The 13,766-nt window shown below is 40.1% G+C and overlaps 2 protein-coding genes and 1 long non-coding RNA gene across 8 annotated transcripts in view; 2 read left to right on the top strand and 1 right to left on the bottom strand.

Moving 5' to 3' along the window:
* EFCAB5 (EF-hand calcium binding domain 5) overlaps positions 1-3,986 on the top strand; it is a 133,828-nt gene extending 129,842 nt beyond the window's left edge. Inside the window, exon 23 of the mRNA XM_032279329.1 lies at positions 3,391-3,986. Within this exon, the coding sequence (XP_032135220.1) occupies positions 3,391-3,581 (191 nt within the window). The 3' untranslated portion in view covers positions 3,582-3,986. The remainder of the gene's footprint in view (positions 1-3,390) is intronic.
* Positions 781-9,316, bottom strand: LOC116552585. The gene is made up of 3 exons (XR_004269456.1): positions 8,787-9,316; positions 5,416-5,426; positions 781-791 (listed from the first exon to the last, which is right to left on the bottom strand). It is a non-coding gene; the product is annotated as an uncharacterized LOC116552585 (long non-coding RNA).
* Positions 9,317-12,651: 3,335 nt separating this feature from the next.
* NSRP1 (nuclear speckle splicing regulatory protein 1) overlaps positions 12,652-13,766 on the top strand; it is a 52,202-nt gene continuing 51,087 nt past the window's right edge. The window contains exons 1-2 of one of the 6 annotated variants that reach the window (XM_032279324.1): positions 13,102-13,154; positions 13,593-13,674. Coding sequence is in view for 1 of the 6 variants with exons in the window: in XM_032279321.1 (XP_032135212.1) it covers positions 13,135-13,154 (20 nt within the window). In the remaining 5 variants the exon portion in view is untranslated. Of the gene's footprint in view, positions 13,675-13,766 lie in introns of all 6 variants that reach the window. The other 5 variants (XM_032279325.1, XM_032279323.1, XM_032279322.1 and 2 more) reach the window with 5 other exon arrangements.

Below are 13,766 nucleotides of genomic sequence, written 5' to 3'. Positions count from 1 at the left end.
ATTCTTTTTGCTTTGCCCGTCTATACCAATTATCCATCATTCCCGAAATATTTAAGTTTATTAATCCAGTGTTAAAAGCAGGCATCCATAAATGGAGCTTTAATTCAGAAATACCCTACTATAGCCCCGTGTTTCTAGCATAATGAATTCACTATATTATTAAAAGTCTGATTAAACTAGAACCTACAAAAATAGCATGTTTCTGAACTAATGTCCATAAATAGATTCAAAGGTCGACCCAGTACTCTCTGTAGCTAAGATGTATTCAGATAATTTACTATACACTTCTTCGAGGCACAGCAAAAAGAGCATAATTTCTATGGTTATAAAAGAAGTGTATATCTGCTTGAAAATATTACTAGGTCTGTGTGAACGGGGTCTCTCGTGGGCCAAGCTGCAAAGATCCGGCATGTATCTACCACAGGAGGGCAGTAACGCTCAACTGTTAACAGGGAAGCCAGCAGAGCGCTGGAGGCTCATTAGAGTAATCTTTAGAACCGATGGTTAACGCAGCAGTCTCTGGAAAGGACAGGGAAACAGGAACCATCGCCCAGACACTTTTGGGGCTTCTATCTGAGTAACAATGAGACAGGAAATAAGCAACAGGGTCTTGTGAAAGAAAGCGACCTCGCTCACCATCCTCGTGTCGTCGAATCACCATGGAGATGGCGACTAGCTTAATAAAGGCTGCAGATGGGCGTCTGCTCATGTGGATGTTTAGATAAGAACACAGTGGCAGGCGTCAAAGGAGTAGAGCGCTTCATGGGGATTAGGGAAGGGCAGAAGAAAAGCTGAGGGGAGCAGCAAAGCTGTTTTGTCTCCGAAAATTAGGACTTTAAGAGTGTCCTAGGGGCCAGGGGTGGTGGCTCACGCTTGTAATCCAAGCACTTTGGATGCCAAGGCAGGCGGATCACCTGAGGTCGGGAGTTCAAGACCAGCCTGATCAACACGGTGAAACCCCGTCTTTATATTCTTTATTTAAAAAAAAAAAAAAAAAAAAAGTGTCCTAGGGTAAATTTTATTTTATTTAGCTTCATAACATTGAGACATTAAGATAAAGTAATCTTTGGAAACCTGTAGCTTTACCTTGCAGGGTTTCCAGGAAACTAACAGAATTATACCCAAATGCGCCTTCAATATTTTAAGTATGTATGTCGATTGGCCTAGTATTGCCCATAAAATTAGATGAATCAGATATTTTGAATGTGATCTCATGACCAGCATCGGGTTTTTTTATATTCGTAATTCTCACTAATGTTACTGAGCTATAATCTGGAAAGACTTTTAGTATTTGAAAAACCTAATGCATTATTCCTTAATGTTTCAATTTAACATTTACTGAGCATTTACAATTGACTGAGAAAAGGCAATGCCAAGGTGGTGTGCATGTGTGTGAACTTGTGTGTGCCTGTGTGTGTGTGTTAAAACTGAGAATTCTAGAAAACTGTATCCACTTTTTTTTTTTTTTTTTTTTTGAGATGGAGTCTCACCCTGCCACCCAGGCTGGAGTGCAATGGCATAATCTGGGCTCACTGCAACCTCCACCTCCTGGGTTCAAGTGATTCTCCTGCCTCAGCCTCCCGAGTAGCAGGGACTACGGGCTCGTGCTACCATGCCTTGCTAATTTTTTGTATTTTTAGTAGAGACAGGGTTTCACTGTGTTAGCCAGGATGGATCATGAGGTCCAGAGTTTGAGACCAGCCTGGCCAACACAGTGAAACCCCATCTTTACTAAAAATACAAAATTTAGCTGGGCGTGGTGGCCTGCGCCTATAGTCCCAGCTACTGGGGAGGCTGAGGCAGAATTGCTTGAACCCGGAAGGTGGAGGTTTCGGTGAGCTAAGATGGCACCACTGAACTACAGTTTGGGTGGCAGAGCAAGACTCAAAACAAAACAAAACAAACAGCAACAAGAAAAACAAGACCCTGTCTCTATTATTTAAAATAAATAAATCTTTAACTCAATTATATAACTACATGGTTTATTCAATTCAAATCAGCAAACATTTATTGGGTTAGACACTCAGTCATTAGGAATAACCAAAATGAATAAAACAGACCTGTGGGTGAGAGGCATCTGAAAAAAAAAGGGGGTATTTATTTATTTATTTTTCAGACAGAGTCTCCCTCTACCGCCTAGGCTGGAGTGCAGTGGCATGATCTCAGTTCACTGCAATCTCCACCTCCAGGTTCAAGCAGATTCTCCTGCCTCGGCCTCCCGAGTAGCTGGGATTACAGGTACCTGCTACCATGGCCAGCTAATTTTTGTAGTTTTAGTAGAGATGGGGTTTCACCATGTTGGCCAGGCTCGTCTCGAATTCCTGACCTCAAGTGATTTGTCATCCTCTGCCTGCCACAGTGCTGGGATTATAGATGTGAGCCACCACACCCAGCCAGTAGTTAAGATTTTTGAGCAACTACCTCTGTGATAGACCTTCACATGTATTTTCTCAGCCTGTGGTCCCAGCTACTTGGAAGGCTGAAGTGGGAGGATCACTTGAGCCTGGGAGGTCGAGGCTGCAGTGAGCCATGATCGTTTTTTTATTTCTTCAAAGACAAAAACAATTCTTACAATTTAGTTTATGGAAGAAGAAACTGAGGCTCAGAGCAATTAAGTGACAAAACTCATTGGTTTAGAGCCAAGATTGGAACCCACATTTGTTCAACTCTTTATAGTCGTTCCATTGGATCTGAATATTAGTCACTGACTTCTGGGAAAAAGCAACTTTTATGAATGACAGTTTAACAGTTTTCAATTTTAAAAACTTAAAACATATAATGGTGTGCTGTTACTATATAGTTTTAAATAATTTTTAATTAAGAAATATTTCAAACATACAAGTATAGAGAATAACACATGTATAGTCATTAAGAAGCTATATTCTATAGCAACCTTGACACTGTCATGTTTGAGTTAGACTTTTTAAAGACTAAAACGTTATAGGAACAGCTGAGGATCTCTATCCCTCCTTGATCCCACTGTCTTCTCTTCTTTCCCTAGAGATAATACTATCAGGATTTGGTATTAGTTTCATGCATAATTTCTTATTTTTACTATATGCTAATGAATCCATAAATAATATAACACTATCTTTCAGGTTTTAAAACTGTTTGTGCCCCCAAAGTACATATTATTCTATAACTTATTTTGTGTATTGAATATTTTGAGATTTATTCATGAATACAAATAGCTCTAATTCTTTAACTGCTGTTAAGTATTCCATTGTATGACTATACCAAAATTTATCCATATTTCTGTAATTACATATTTACACAAGATTCTGCTTGGTTTTAACTCAAAACGTATCTAATGAACCTTAATCATAATATTGGAACTCATAATTTTAATAGTAAAGTGCAAAACTATCCACCCTTTTTTTCTTGATGCAGGTCATTCCCGAACCGAAGTCTGGAAATTTGGTAATGTTGTCATTGAACATCTATACCACTGGATACACATCTGTTCAGCTCTCACCAAGATAACCAGAAAACTAAATAGTGCTATTACACCTCCATTGCCCTCCAAGACTGACAATTATATGTATGCAAAAATGCCAGGGGAAGGTTTGCAAGAGAAGTGATAATGGATGATAATGGAATTGGTTCTGTACTTAGAATCCTTTGTTCGTGTTCAGTTTTGTTAACAATATTTTCCATTGGAAAGAAGTACCCATAAACGTCTTCTGCTCCTAACATTTACCTCAGCACTTTCTAAACCCAAAAGTGCTACGAAAGGAGAAATTTAGCCAAAAAATATCCAGCGAAGGTAGCCATAGCCAAATGTATGTAAGTATGTTATAGAATATATATAACTTTCCTTTCACTTTGAGCTTTGTATCTGCTGTGGAACTGTTGTGGTTGATTGGGTCATTATTTTTCATTCTTATAAGGTTCAAAGTAACAACCGAGGATTTAGAAAAAAAGAATATCAAATAATAAAGATATACCAAAAGAATACCAAGTAATAAAGATTTTTAAGAAACGGACTAAGAATTGTTTTTATAATTTTTCAAACACTTATCTAAACATTGCCTATTCCCTCTCCCCGCCCCCATACTCTTCCCTTAACGATTCAAAAGTCATTTTTGTTTTTTAACTTTTTAATTTTCATCAGTACATAGTAGGTGTACATATTTATGGGGTACTCAAAAGTCATTTTAATGAACAGAAATTCTTATGGGAAAATGTCCACGACTCATGGAAAAAAGAAAACACTTTTTTAATGATAAAAACCTCTTGAGTTCAAGAAGTACAAAAAGAATTTATATTTGTTTAAAGCTTGTTATTACGACAAACTTTACTGCTGTGGTGAGATTTCATCTTTGCAATAAGATATCTGATGACAGAGTCCAGTTTTAATAAAATTTTGGGAAATTAAACTTTATTTTCTTTATTAGATTGACTGACAAAATGTGATGTGTTCCAAATATCTTATAATTTGAGATTGGCCATCCCTGTTTAACCTTTTCTGATAAGAGGGCAGCGTTATTACTAGTCGTCGTCTCTTGGATGATCACATGCCCAGTTTTAACCCATATGCCTGTTTCATATTTGGAAGAGGACTTTTCAGGGCATTCACAGCAACATTGCTAGGAACAATGTTCTTGAAGATATTAAACTGAACCACATATCCTGATAGCTTCAGAACAAGTTTACAGAGTTCACTGTGAATATAAATGGCATTTTAGGCAACAAGGAAGGAAAGATTTTGCAGAATGCTATGTTTTTAACTATTATCATGGAAATTAAATTAAATGGCTTCCAGCATGATAATATCATACATTTGCATAGCACTTTAACTTGTTTCACATACTAACTTATTTGATTCTTCCAACAATCTATAAAGTAGGTAGTCCTGAGATTATCTCTATTTTATTTTATAAATGAGTTGCCCAGTTTACAACAGGTGTAAGAGGCAGAGAGAGTGGACCTAGCACCTAATTTCTGGTTTATTGCCCTTGCCAGCACCCTAGAAATCTCACTCTTTCCAACTTTCTTACTAGGTTAATGGCCATGCTGTCATTCTTTTGAAAACTACTTTAAAATCTGCAGCCAGATTCAAGTGATTCCCGTGCTTCAGCCTCCCAAGTAACTGGCATAACTATGGGCATGCACCACCACACCTGGCTAATTTTTGTATTTTGTCATAGAGACAAGTTTCACCACATTGGCAAGGCTGGTCTTGAACTCCTGGCCTCAAGTGATTGGCCCCCTCAGCCTCCCAAAGTGCTGGGATTACAGGTGTGAGTGAGCCACCACACCTAGCCAATTTCCTCTTAATCTAAATATGCTCAGTGACCAGATGCCCTGAACTTCCTGACATTCTCAATCCTCTAACTCAGAAGAACATTTTAAGGTAATTTAAAAATCGTGCATTCCTCTCATATATGAGGTTTTATGCAATACCACTCCCACAAAACTCCACCCTACATCATTAACGCCATATTCTTACTCTCCCACATAATCTTGTTACAAAGACCTCCCTCAGGATCAGAAAAAATAACTATTGGGTACTAGACTTAGTACCTGGGTGATGAAATAATATGTACAGTGAACCCCATGACACAAGTTTACCTATATAAGAAATCTGCACCTGTATCCGAACCTAAAAGTTTAAAAAAAAAATTTTAAAGCAACAATACAAATTTAATTAAAAGACCTCTCTCAATTGACAGGATCAATGAATTAAATGTTGCCTCTTTTGCCTGTTTTCTGGTTATAAACATAGCACCACTTTGGAGGTGGGGGCATTGTAAAACATCTTTGGTCTAGAATGCTGCCCAGTTCCATAACCTTTTTCTTGGTCAAATTTGTTAAATTTATAAATAAATAAATATTGCCTAATTTCTCTACCCTTAAGCTTGATTATTACCCTCAGTAAATGTACCACCTCCTAGTCATTAACCGTATTTAACCTCTCCTCCATCTACTGTCTGAGCTTAGATTGTCCTGCTCACAGACTTCAAGTGATGAGGCAACTCTAGATGGCCATTACGTGATTGCCTCACTAGCCACAGTTGTTTGAATTGGGGCTGACCCCTTACCAAAGTGAGACCAATTTGTGAATCAGCCTAATATAAAAAGCACCCAAACCATGGACAAGCCAAACTGGGAAACAGCAATGGAAGCAGTGTCTAAAAGGAAATTAAGTGTTTAGAGAGGCCAAAGGTGTCATGACAGGCCTTAATGGAAGTTGGTGCATACTGCCTTCAAGACACTACAAGTTAGCAGAAACTATAGGCTGAGAAAAGGTGTGAGTAGTTGCCTAGGGAAAAGAATGCAAAGAGAAGCAGAGATTGAAAGTAGTGAAGTCAATTTTAGTAACACTAGTGTCAAAAGATTAAATGGAAGATCCACAAGTTTCGGTAATAGATCCAATTCAGTCAACTCTTCTGTAAGTTTAAGATAATTGGAATTTTCTGTTGTATAACAACCATGAGGATAGTATTATTGATGATAGTATCTTTTACTGGTTCACCCAGCTTGTTCTTACAGCATTTCCAGTTAAAGTTTCCAAAGCTGGGTTCTAAAATGTTAGGAGGCTTCTCTGTGCCCTTATTCACTGCTGCATTACCACCATTGCTGCAGACTCTACAACACTGCATCTGAGAAACTGTCCCTTCTAGCGCTGGGAAAATCCCATCACTCCTTCATCAGTATGTCCCAAAGGCAATGGAAGAATACAGAATATACCAATTCAAAGACTCTAATTATCTAGGATATTGAGTTTTCTCCTGGGTAATTATGGGTAATGAATTCCCCATTCAGTCTCTTCAAGCAAGGGGCTTTATTTTAAGCAAAATAACACATACTTACATAGAGTCGTTTGTTATATAAGGTCTGTTGAGACCACAGCATTTCCCAGCTCCACCTTACCTCTATTTTCCTTGCTTCTGAGTCAACTACTTTCTCTTTTTTTGGAGACAGAGTCTTGCTCTGTCACCCAGGCTGGAGTGCAGTGGTGTGATCTTGGCTCACTGCAACCTCCGCCTCCGGGGTTCAAGCAATTCATTCTACTCTCTCGGTCTCCTGAGTAGCTGGGATTAGAGGCATACACCACCATGCCCAGCTAATTTTTTTTTTTTTTTTTTGTATTTTAGTAGGCACGGGGTTTCACCACGTTGATCAGGCTGGTCTCGAACTCCTGACCTTGTTATCCACCCACCTTGGCCTCCCAAAGTGTTGGGAATTGAGTAGTTGCCACAAAAACCATATGGGCCACATGGGCTAAACTATTTGCTATCTGACTGCAGAAAAAGTGTGCCAACCCCTATTTTAGCTGTGGTTTTGACATTTACCCCTAGATTGTTAAATAACACTCATGTGTGGTTACTTTTGCTTTTCTGATTTAGGCACTATCAGTCTCCCAGTATACAGTACAAAGGTTTAGCTCCTTCCTCAGCATACATACACACACGCTTCCCATCCATTCTTCCCAATATTATTACATGGTAATTTAAATTAGAATAGATCAATATTCAGTGTTTCTATTAGCAAGATTATGTATGCTACTTAGAGCTTACCCATGTCGTAAATTATAATTATTTTCCATTCCTGTACATTCATTTCCTTTCCCTAGAGTTAATGTCAAAAGAAAACTGGAGTGGCTATAATATCACGCAAGTAGATTTCAGAGCAAAGAATATTATAATAATAAAAGTTATTTCATAATGAAGAGTTGATTAAGAAAACATTATAATCTTAAACATTTATACACCTAATAACGGAGCTGCAAAATACATGAAGCTAAAACTAATAGAACTTCAAGTCTACAGACATAAAATGTTTACCTAGGACTGGGGGATTTGGAGGAAACTAGGAATGACTAATAGGCACATGGTTTCTTTGTTAGTTATTAAAAATAATCTAAAATTGGCTGGGTGCAGTGGCTCATGCCCATAATCCCAACACTTTGTCAGGCTGAGGTGGGGGGATCACCTGAGACAACCCAGGCCAACATGGCAAAACCCTATCTCTACTAAAGATACAAAAATTAGCTAAGCATGGTGGTGCATGCCTGTAATCCCAGCTATCGGGGAGGCTGAGGCAGGAGAATCGCTTTAACCCAGAAGGTTGCAGTAAGCCAAGATGTACCACTGCATTCCAGCCTGGGAAAAAAAAAATCTAAAATTGATTATGGTGAGCGTAGTACAACTCTTTGACTATACTAAACACCACTGAATTGTACATTTTTAATGAATGAATTGTGAATGAATAAATATGTGAATTATAGCTCAAACTTTTTTTTAAAGATTTTAAAAGATATCATACTAGATAGAAATCTGAATCTACACAGACATGGAATCACCAGAAATGATAAATATGTGGGTAAACATATTTTTCCTATTCAAGAAAATATTTTTGGGAGTCCAGTGCTTCCTCAGGCCGATGACACGATGCTGGGATCTGCAGCTCCGGGGACAGCGGAGATGTGACGGGCGGCCCTAGCTTCACCTTCAGTCCTCCTGCTGCCGGGCCTCGGCGGAGGCAGCGCAACCTCCACACCATTTTGTCAAATTTTAAGAACAAATGCACCTTATAGCTCATGGAAGAAAAAACACAAATCAAGACATTTTTGGGTTCCAAGTTGCCAAAACAGGAGTGAATGTACAAAACATACTTCTGGGAATAATTTGGTTTCACCGGATACAGACTACAGAGCTGGTTCTTCATTTGAACTCTCTCCATCTGATAGCTCTGATGGAATATACATGTGGGATGAAGAAGGCTTGGAACCCACTGGAAATGTCCATCCAGTTGGGAGCTATGAGTCCTCTGAAATGAACAGCATAATAGGGCTTTGGAGTCCAACCCTTCTGATCATCCAGAAGCAAATAAATCTCAAGCAGATGATACAGCATTGGAGTCCAACACTTCTGAAGCAAAGAAATCCCAAACAGATGCACAAGAAATAGGAGAAAACAGTGGTACAAACCATATATATACTGAGCATTTTTCTTTGAAATTCAGTTCATGTTCAACAATTTTCCTTGATGACAGCACAGCCAGCTGCCCCCATTTTAAAATGACACTAAAATCTGTGGCCTTGGAGATATATTTTCTTATCAAGAAAAGAGATGCAGATAGAACTTTGGAAATATTTGACGAATGTTTATACCCATTTACACAAAAAGAGGTTCTGGAAGAATACTTTATGTATGATCCTACAAACAAAATGATTTTCAGATTTATGCGCACTCCGTTTTATGCCAGAAGGCTAAATGCTGACTTAGCAATCATAAGTTTGGTATACATAAAAAGACTTGTAAAGTGTGCTGATACTGTATCAACATTTGTCCAACCAACTGGAAGAGGATTATCTTCGGAGCCATTCTTCTCGTCATCAAGGTTGGGAGCAATGTGGCTGTGTGCCATGACTTATGCAAGCTCTTTGAGAAAATTACAGTTGAAGATATGAATGAGTTGCAAAGGTACTTCTTGGAGCTAATTAATTATAATACCAACGTTCCTAGAAGCATGTATACCAGATACTACTTCTGTCTTTATGCCTTGGTATTCAGGCATGGCCTGGGTTTGCCATCTTACCTTCTTGACAGAAAGAGCATGGGATCTGCAGGCTTTATCAAGGACGGAACAAGACGAAGTGTTCTGTACTGCTTGCAAGAATGGGTCTTTGAGTGCTGATGATTTAATAAGTCTTCAGCACGCTAAGGCCATCCTCTCCTGAAGGAAGAAATGAGGGGTAATGTAACATCTGAACCCCTCACCAAAAAAGACAGGAAAATACCACCTCTCCTGCTAACTAGAAAAGTTTGTATTTTCAAAAGAAGAAATACCTCAATTCAAGTTAACTCAAGGACAACTAAGATTGCACTTTATAGTAAAGAATGGGACCTTGTCAGGGCAACAACAACACAGTCTTACACTCTTCTGTCCCTTTTAATGTAAACAGAGTTACAGAAACCACTCCAAAGCAAAGGCTCCTTCTGCCCACTCACAGATACTTGCTTAGTGTGTCGGCTGATAGCTGTGAACTATGTCAGGCTTTTTTTGTTTTGTTTTCAGATGAGTCTCACTCTGTTGCCAGGCTAGAGTGCAGTGGTGTGATCTCGGCTCAATGCAATTTCCACCTACTGTGTTCAAGCCATTCTCCTGCCTCAGCCTCCCTCCTTAATTAAATGTTTTATTTTAAGTAGCTGGGGTTACCGGGGCACCCGGCCTGTGTAAGGCTTTTAAAACAATGGTTTAAATTTTTAGATTTTAAAGATAACTTTTCTGTTTTTTTTAAATATTTTTTCTTTTCCCCCAAATTGCAGTATTAGTATTAAGACATGTCAAGCCGGGCGCGGTGGCTCAAGCCTGTAATCCCAGCACTTTGGGAGGCCGAGGCGGGTGGATCATGAGGTCAAGAGATCGAGACCATCCTGGTCAACATGGTGAAACCCCGTCTCTACTAAAAATACAAAACATTAGCTGGGCATAGTGGCGTGTGCCTGTAATCCCAGCTACTCAGGAGGCTGAGGCAGGAGAATTGCCTGAACCCAGGAGGCGGAGGTTGCGGTGAGCCGAGATCGCGCCATTGCACTCCAGCCTGGGTAACAAGAGTGAAACTCCGTCTCAAAAAAAAAAAAAAAAAAAAGACATGTCAAAGGAGTTCATGAATAGCACAGTCTTTTCTTCACAGGGGTCCGTCCTTTCAGGTGTCCCAGCCTGCTCACAGCAGCCATACACAGAGCCTTTATACTGAGAGAAGCTACAGAGTGCTGGAAAGCTGGGAATGCAGAGGCAGACACGATCAGAGTTGAGAATAGGAGGCGGGTTGTGATGTCCTCTGCGAGGGAATAACTGTTATTGTCCTGAGGCTGTTTCTAGATACTGTCAAATAAATTCAGATGCAGGTAAGACGTGACTTTATTCTAAAGGAGTATTGCAATGGGGAAAGTACCAAGCATCAGATCTGCAAGCATCTCACAAGAGGCAGAAAAGGGCTGTGTTTTATATGGAGGAGCAAACAAGAGCAGAAGGAAGGTGGGAGGAAGAGTGGAGAATGGCAAAATCAGATTCAAGCTTAGGGAATGTTTCAGCCAAAAGTCAGCCTGTTCTTAGGAGGGGCATAAACGGGGTTTGTATGTTGGCTCAGACTAAAGGCAGAGCAGAGTCCAGGATCTGGGGAAAGGAGAGAAACTTAAGCAAAGTTGTGATGGAATTCCTGGGACCCAGGAGGCAAAGGTTGCAGTGAGCTGAGATTGCACCAGTGCACTCCAGGGTGACAGAGTGAGACTCTGTCTCAAAAAAAAAAAAATAAATATTTTAAAAAAAATTTTTTTTTAACAAAAAAAAAAAAAAAAAAAAAGAAAAATTTTTTTAAATGAATCAACTTTTTATAGCAAAAATAATAATTTATTGTGCATTTATGACATAAGTAGAAGTAAAATTTGTGATAACAGCACAAAACTAGAAGATAAAATGGAAGTATACTTTTGTAAGCTTCTTATACTATACACAAAGTGGTAGATTCTTAATTTAAGGTAGACTTTAGGGTGATAAGTTAAAGACATATATTAGAAACCCTAAAGCAACAGCTTAAAAAAATAACAAGCCAAGAAGTATGGTCAATAAGCCAACAAAGGAGGCTGAAGCATGAGAATCATAAGCTGAATAACAGTTTGGAAAAATAGAAAACAAATACCAACCATACTTCTTTTTTTTTGAGATGGGGGTCTGACTATGTTGTGCGTGCTGGCCTCAACCTCCCAAAGTGCTGGGACTACAGGCCTGAGCCACACCGTCTGGCCTGCAATCATAATCACTTTAATGAAAATGTTTTAAAACATCCAAATTAAAAGGAAGAGACCGTCAGACTAGATAAAAAAGCAAGATCCAACTATATGCTGTCAACAAGTGATACAATTTGAATACACAAACACATTAAAACGGGTTGAAAAAGATATACTATGCTAGCATTAAACAAAAGAAAGCTAGTTATATTGATAGCAGACCAAGTAGACAAAGAGGAATAAAGAGGGCCACTTCTTATCTTAATGCTATAGACGTTAATGGAAGAGAACATAACAATCCTAAATGTTTACATACCTAACTTCAAAATGCATGACACACACTGATGGAATCGAAAGCAGAAGTAAATTCACAATTATAGCAGGAGATTTCAACATCCTTCTGTTAGTAATTGATCCCTTTGGCTGCTCTGAGACTAGTCTGCAATGAACCAAGAGTGAATGAGTGCACAGATGAGGTTAGAGTTTTTAAAAAGATATCACATATGGGCCGGGCACGGTGGCTCACATCTGTAATCCCAGCACTTTGGGAGGCTGAGGCGGGCGGATCACCTAAGGTCAGGAGTTCAAGACCAGCCTGGCCAACAATGGTGAAACCCTACTGCTACCAAAAAATACAAAAATTAGTCAAGCGTGGTGGCGGGCGGCTGTAATCCCAGCTACTGGACAGGCTGAGGCAGGAGAATCGTTTGAACCCTGGGAGGCGGAGGTTGCAGTGAGTCCGGATCATGCCATTGCACTTTCCAGCCTGGGAGACAAAAGTGAGACTCCGTCTCAAAAAAAAAAAAAAAAAAAAAAAAGGTTTCATATATGATCTTGATTCCTCTACCCAGTGGCACCGTGAACAGTATTATTAATTTTGGTCCTACGCAAGGTATTATTAACATATGGATTTTCATTTTTCACCTAATTATCCTGAACCAGTTAAACTGAACACTTGGAAAAGGGGGCGGGGGGCGGATATCAATAACCAAGGCAGCGGTTCTTGAGTATCAGAATTACCCGCTGGTTAAAATTCAGATAGCTTGCCCCACTCCAAAGTTTCTGATTCGGCAGGTTTGGGGTGGAGCCCGAGAATTTGCCATTTTAACAATATTTCCCGTGATGCTGATGCCGCTGGTCCCAGAGTCACACTCTGCAAACAACTGGCCTAGAACGTTGTCACTCCTTTCTCCTACAGATTTTAAGGCAGACAGTGGGCTCAGAAACAAAACAGAGGCCGCAGGATCCGATTCCCCGTAGCGTTGAAGTGACTCAAACTACCGATCCAACCGATAAGCAGGATCCGGGCCACCTAAAACCGCGCGAGAGTTTATGTGACGTCGTCGGCGTTAGCGTCACGGCGGCGTCGGCCACGTTCAGCGGACACGGGAGCAAGATGGCGATTCCGGGCAGGCAGTGAGTGATCCGGGAGTTAGGGTCAGGCTGGGGGATGAGAAACTACGGCGACTGTGTCTTTGGCCAAGGAGTTTTAAATGCGCTGGAAGTGAAGGGGCTGTGTCGTCAGGGGTAGAGACGGGAAAAAACGAGAAGTCCTGAGGAACATAGACTCCCCTCCCCCGTACATTTTCCAGGATGGAAGCCCGAAGTTTGAGGGAGAAACTTGTGAGGAAATAAAGGAAGTTAGGCTGAGGGGCAGAGAGCGAGACTTTTCTATTTTCCAAAAGCTCGGTCTGAGGCCCCTCAGTCTTGCTTCCTACCCCGCGCTTGAGTTTCTCCCCGCTTGGATGCTCTCAGGGGCAGTGTGAAGAGAGGCAGTTCCTGGCTTCCTTAGAGGGCCTTGTTCTCCTTGGCAGAAGCTCAAGTCCTGATTCCCGCCCTTCCTTCTCGTTTTAGGAATATTGTTCTGAGAAGCCACAGAAAAAGGGTAGGCATGTAGGAAATGGGGGTATACGTTGCCGCAAAAGAGACAAATACTGTACGTACTTGAAAGTTTTACCTTTGATGTGTAACCCTTATTTTGATGCGGCCTCCTGTGATCTCCGCATCTTAAAGGCCAAAACGTGAGAA

The sequence above is a fragment of the Sapajus apella genome, unplaced genomic scaffold (assembly GCF_009761245.1).
Source record: "Sapajus apella isolate SASKATOON/1434 unplaced genomic scaffold, GSC_monkey_1.0 scaffold12, whole genome shotgun sequence".
NCBI lineage: Eukaryota > Metazoa > Chordata > Mammalia > Primates > Cebidae > Sapajus > Sapajus apella.
The sequence above is the reverse complement of the archived record's forward strand: the minus strand, read 5'-3'. Positions and strand labels throughout refer to the sequence as shown.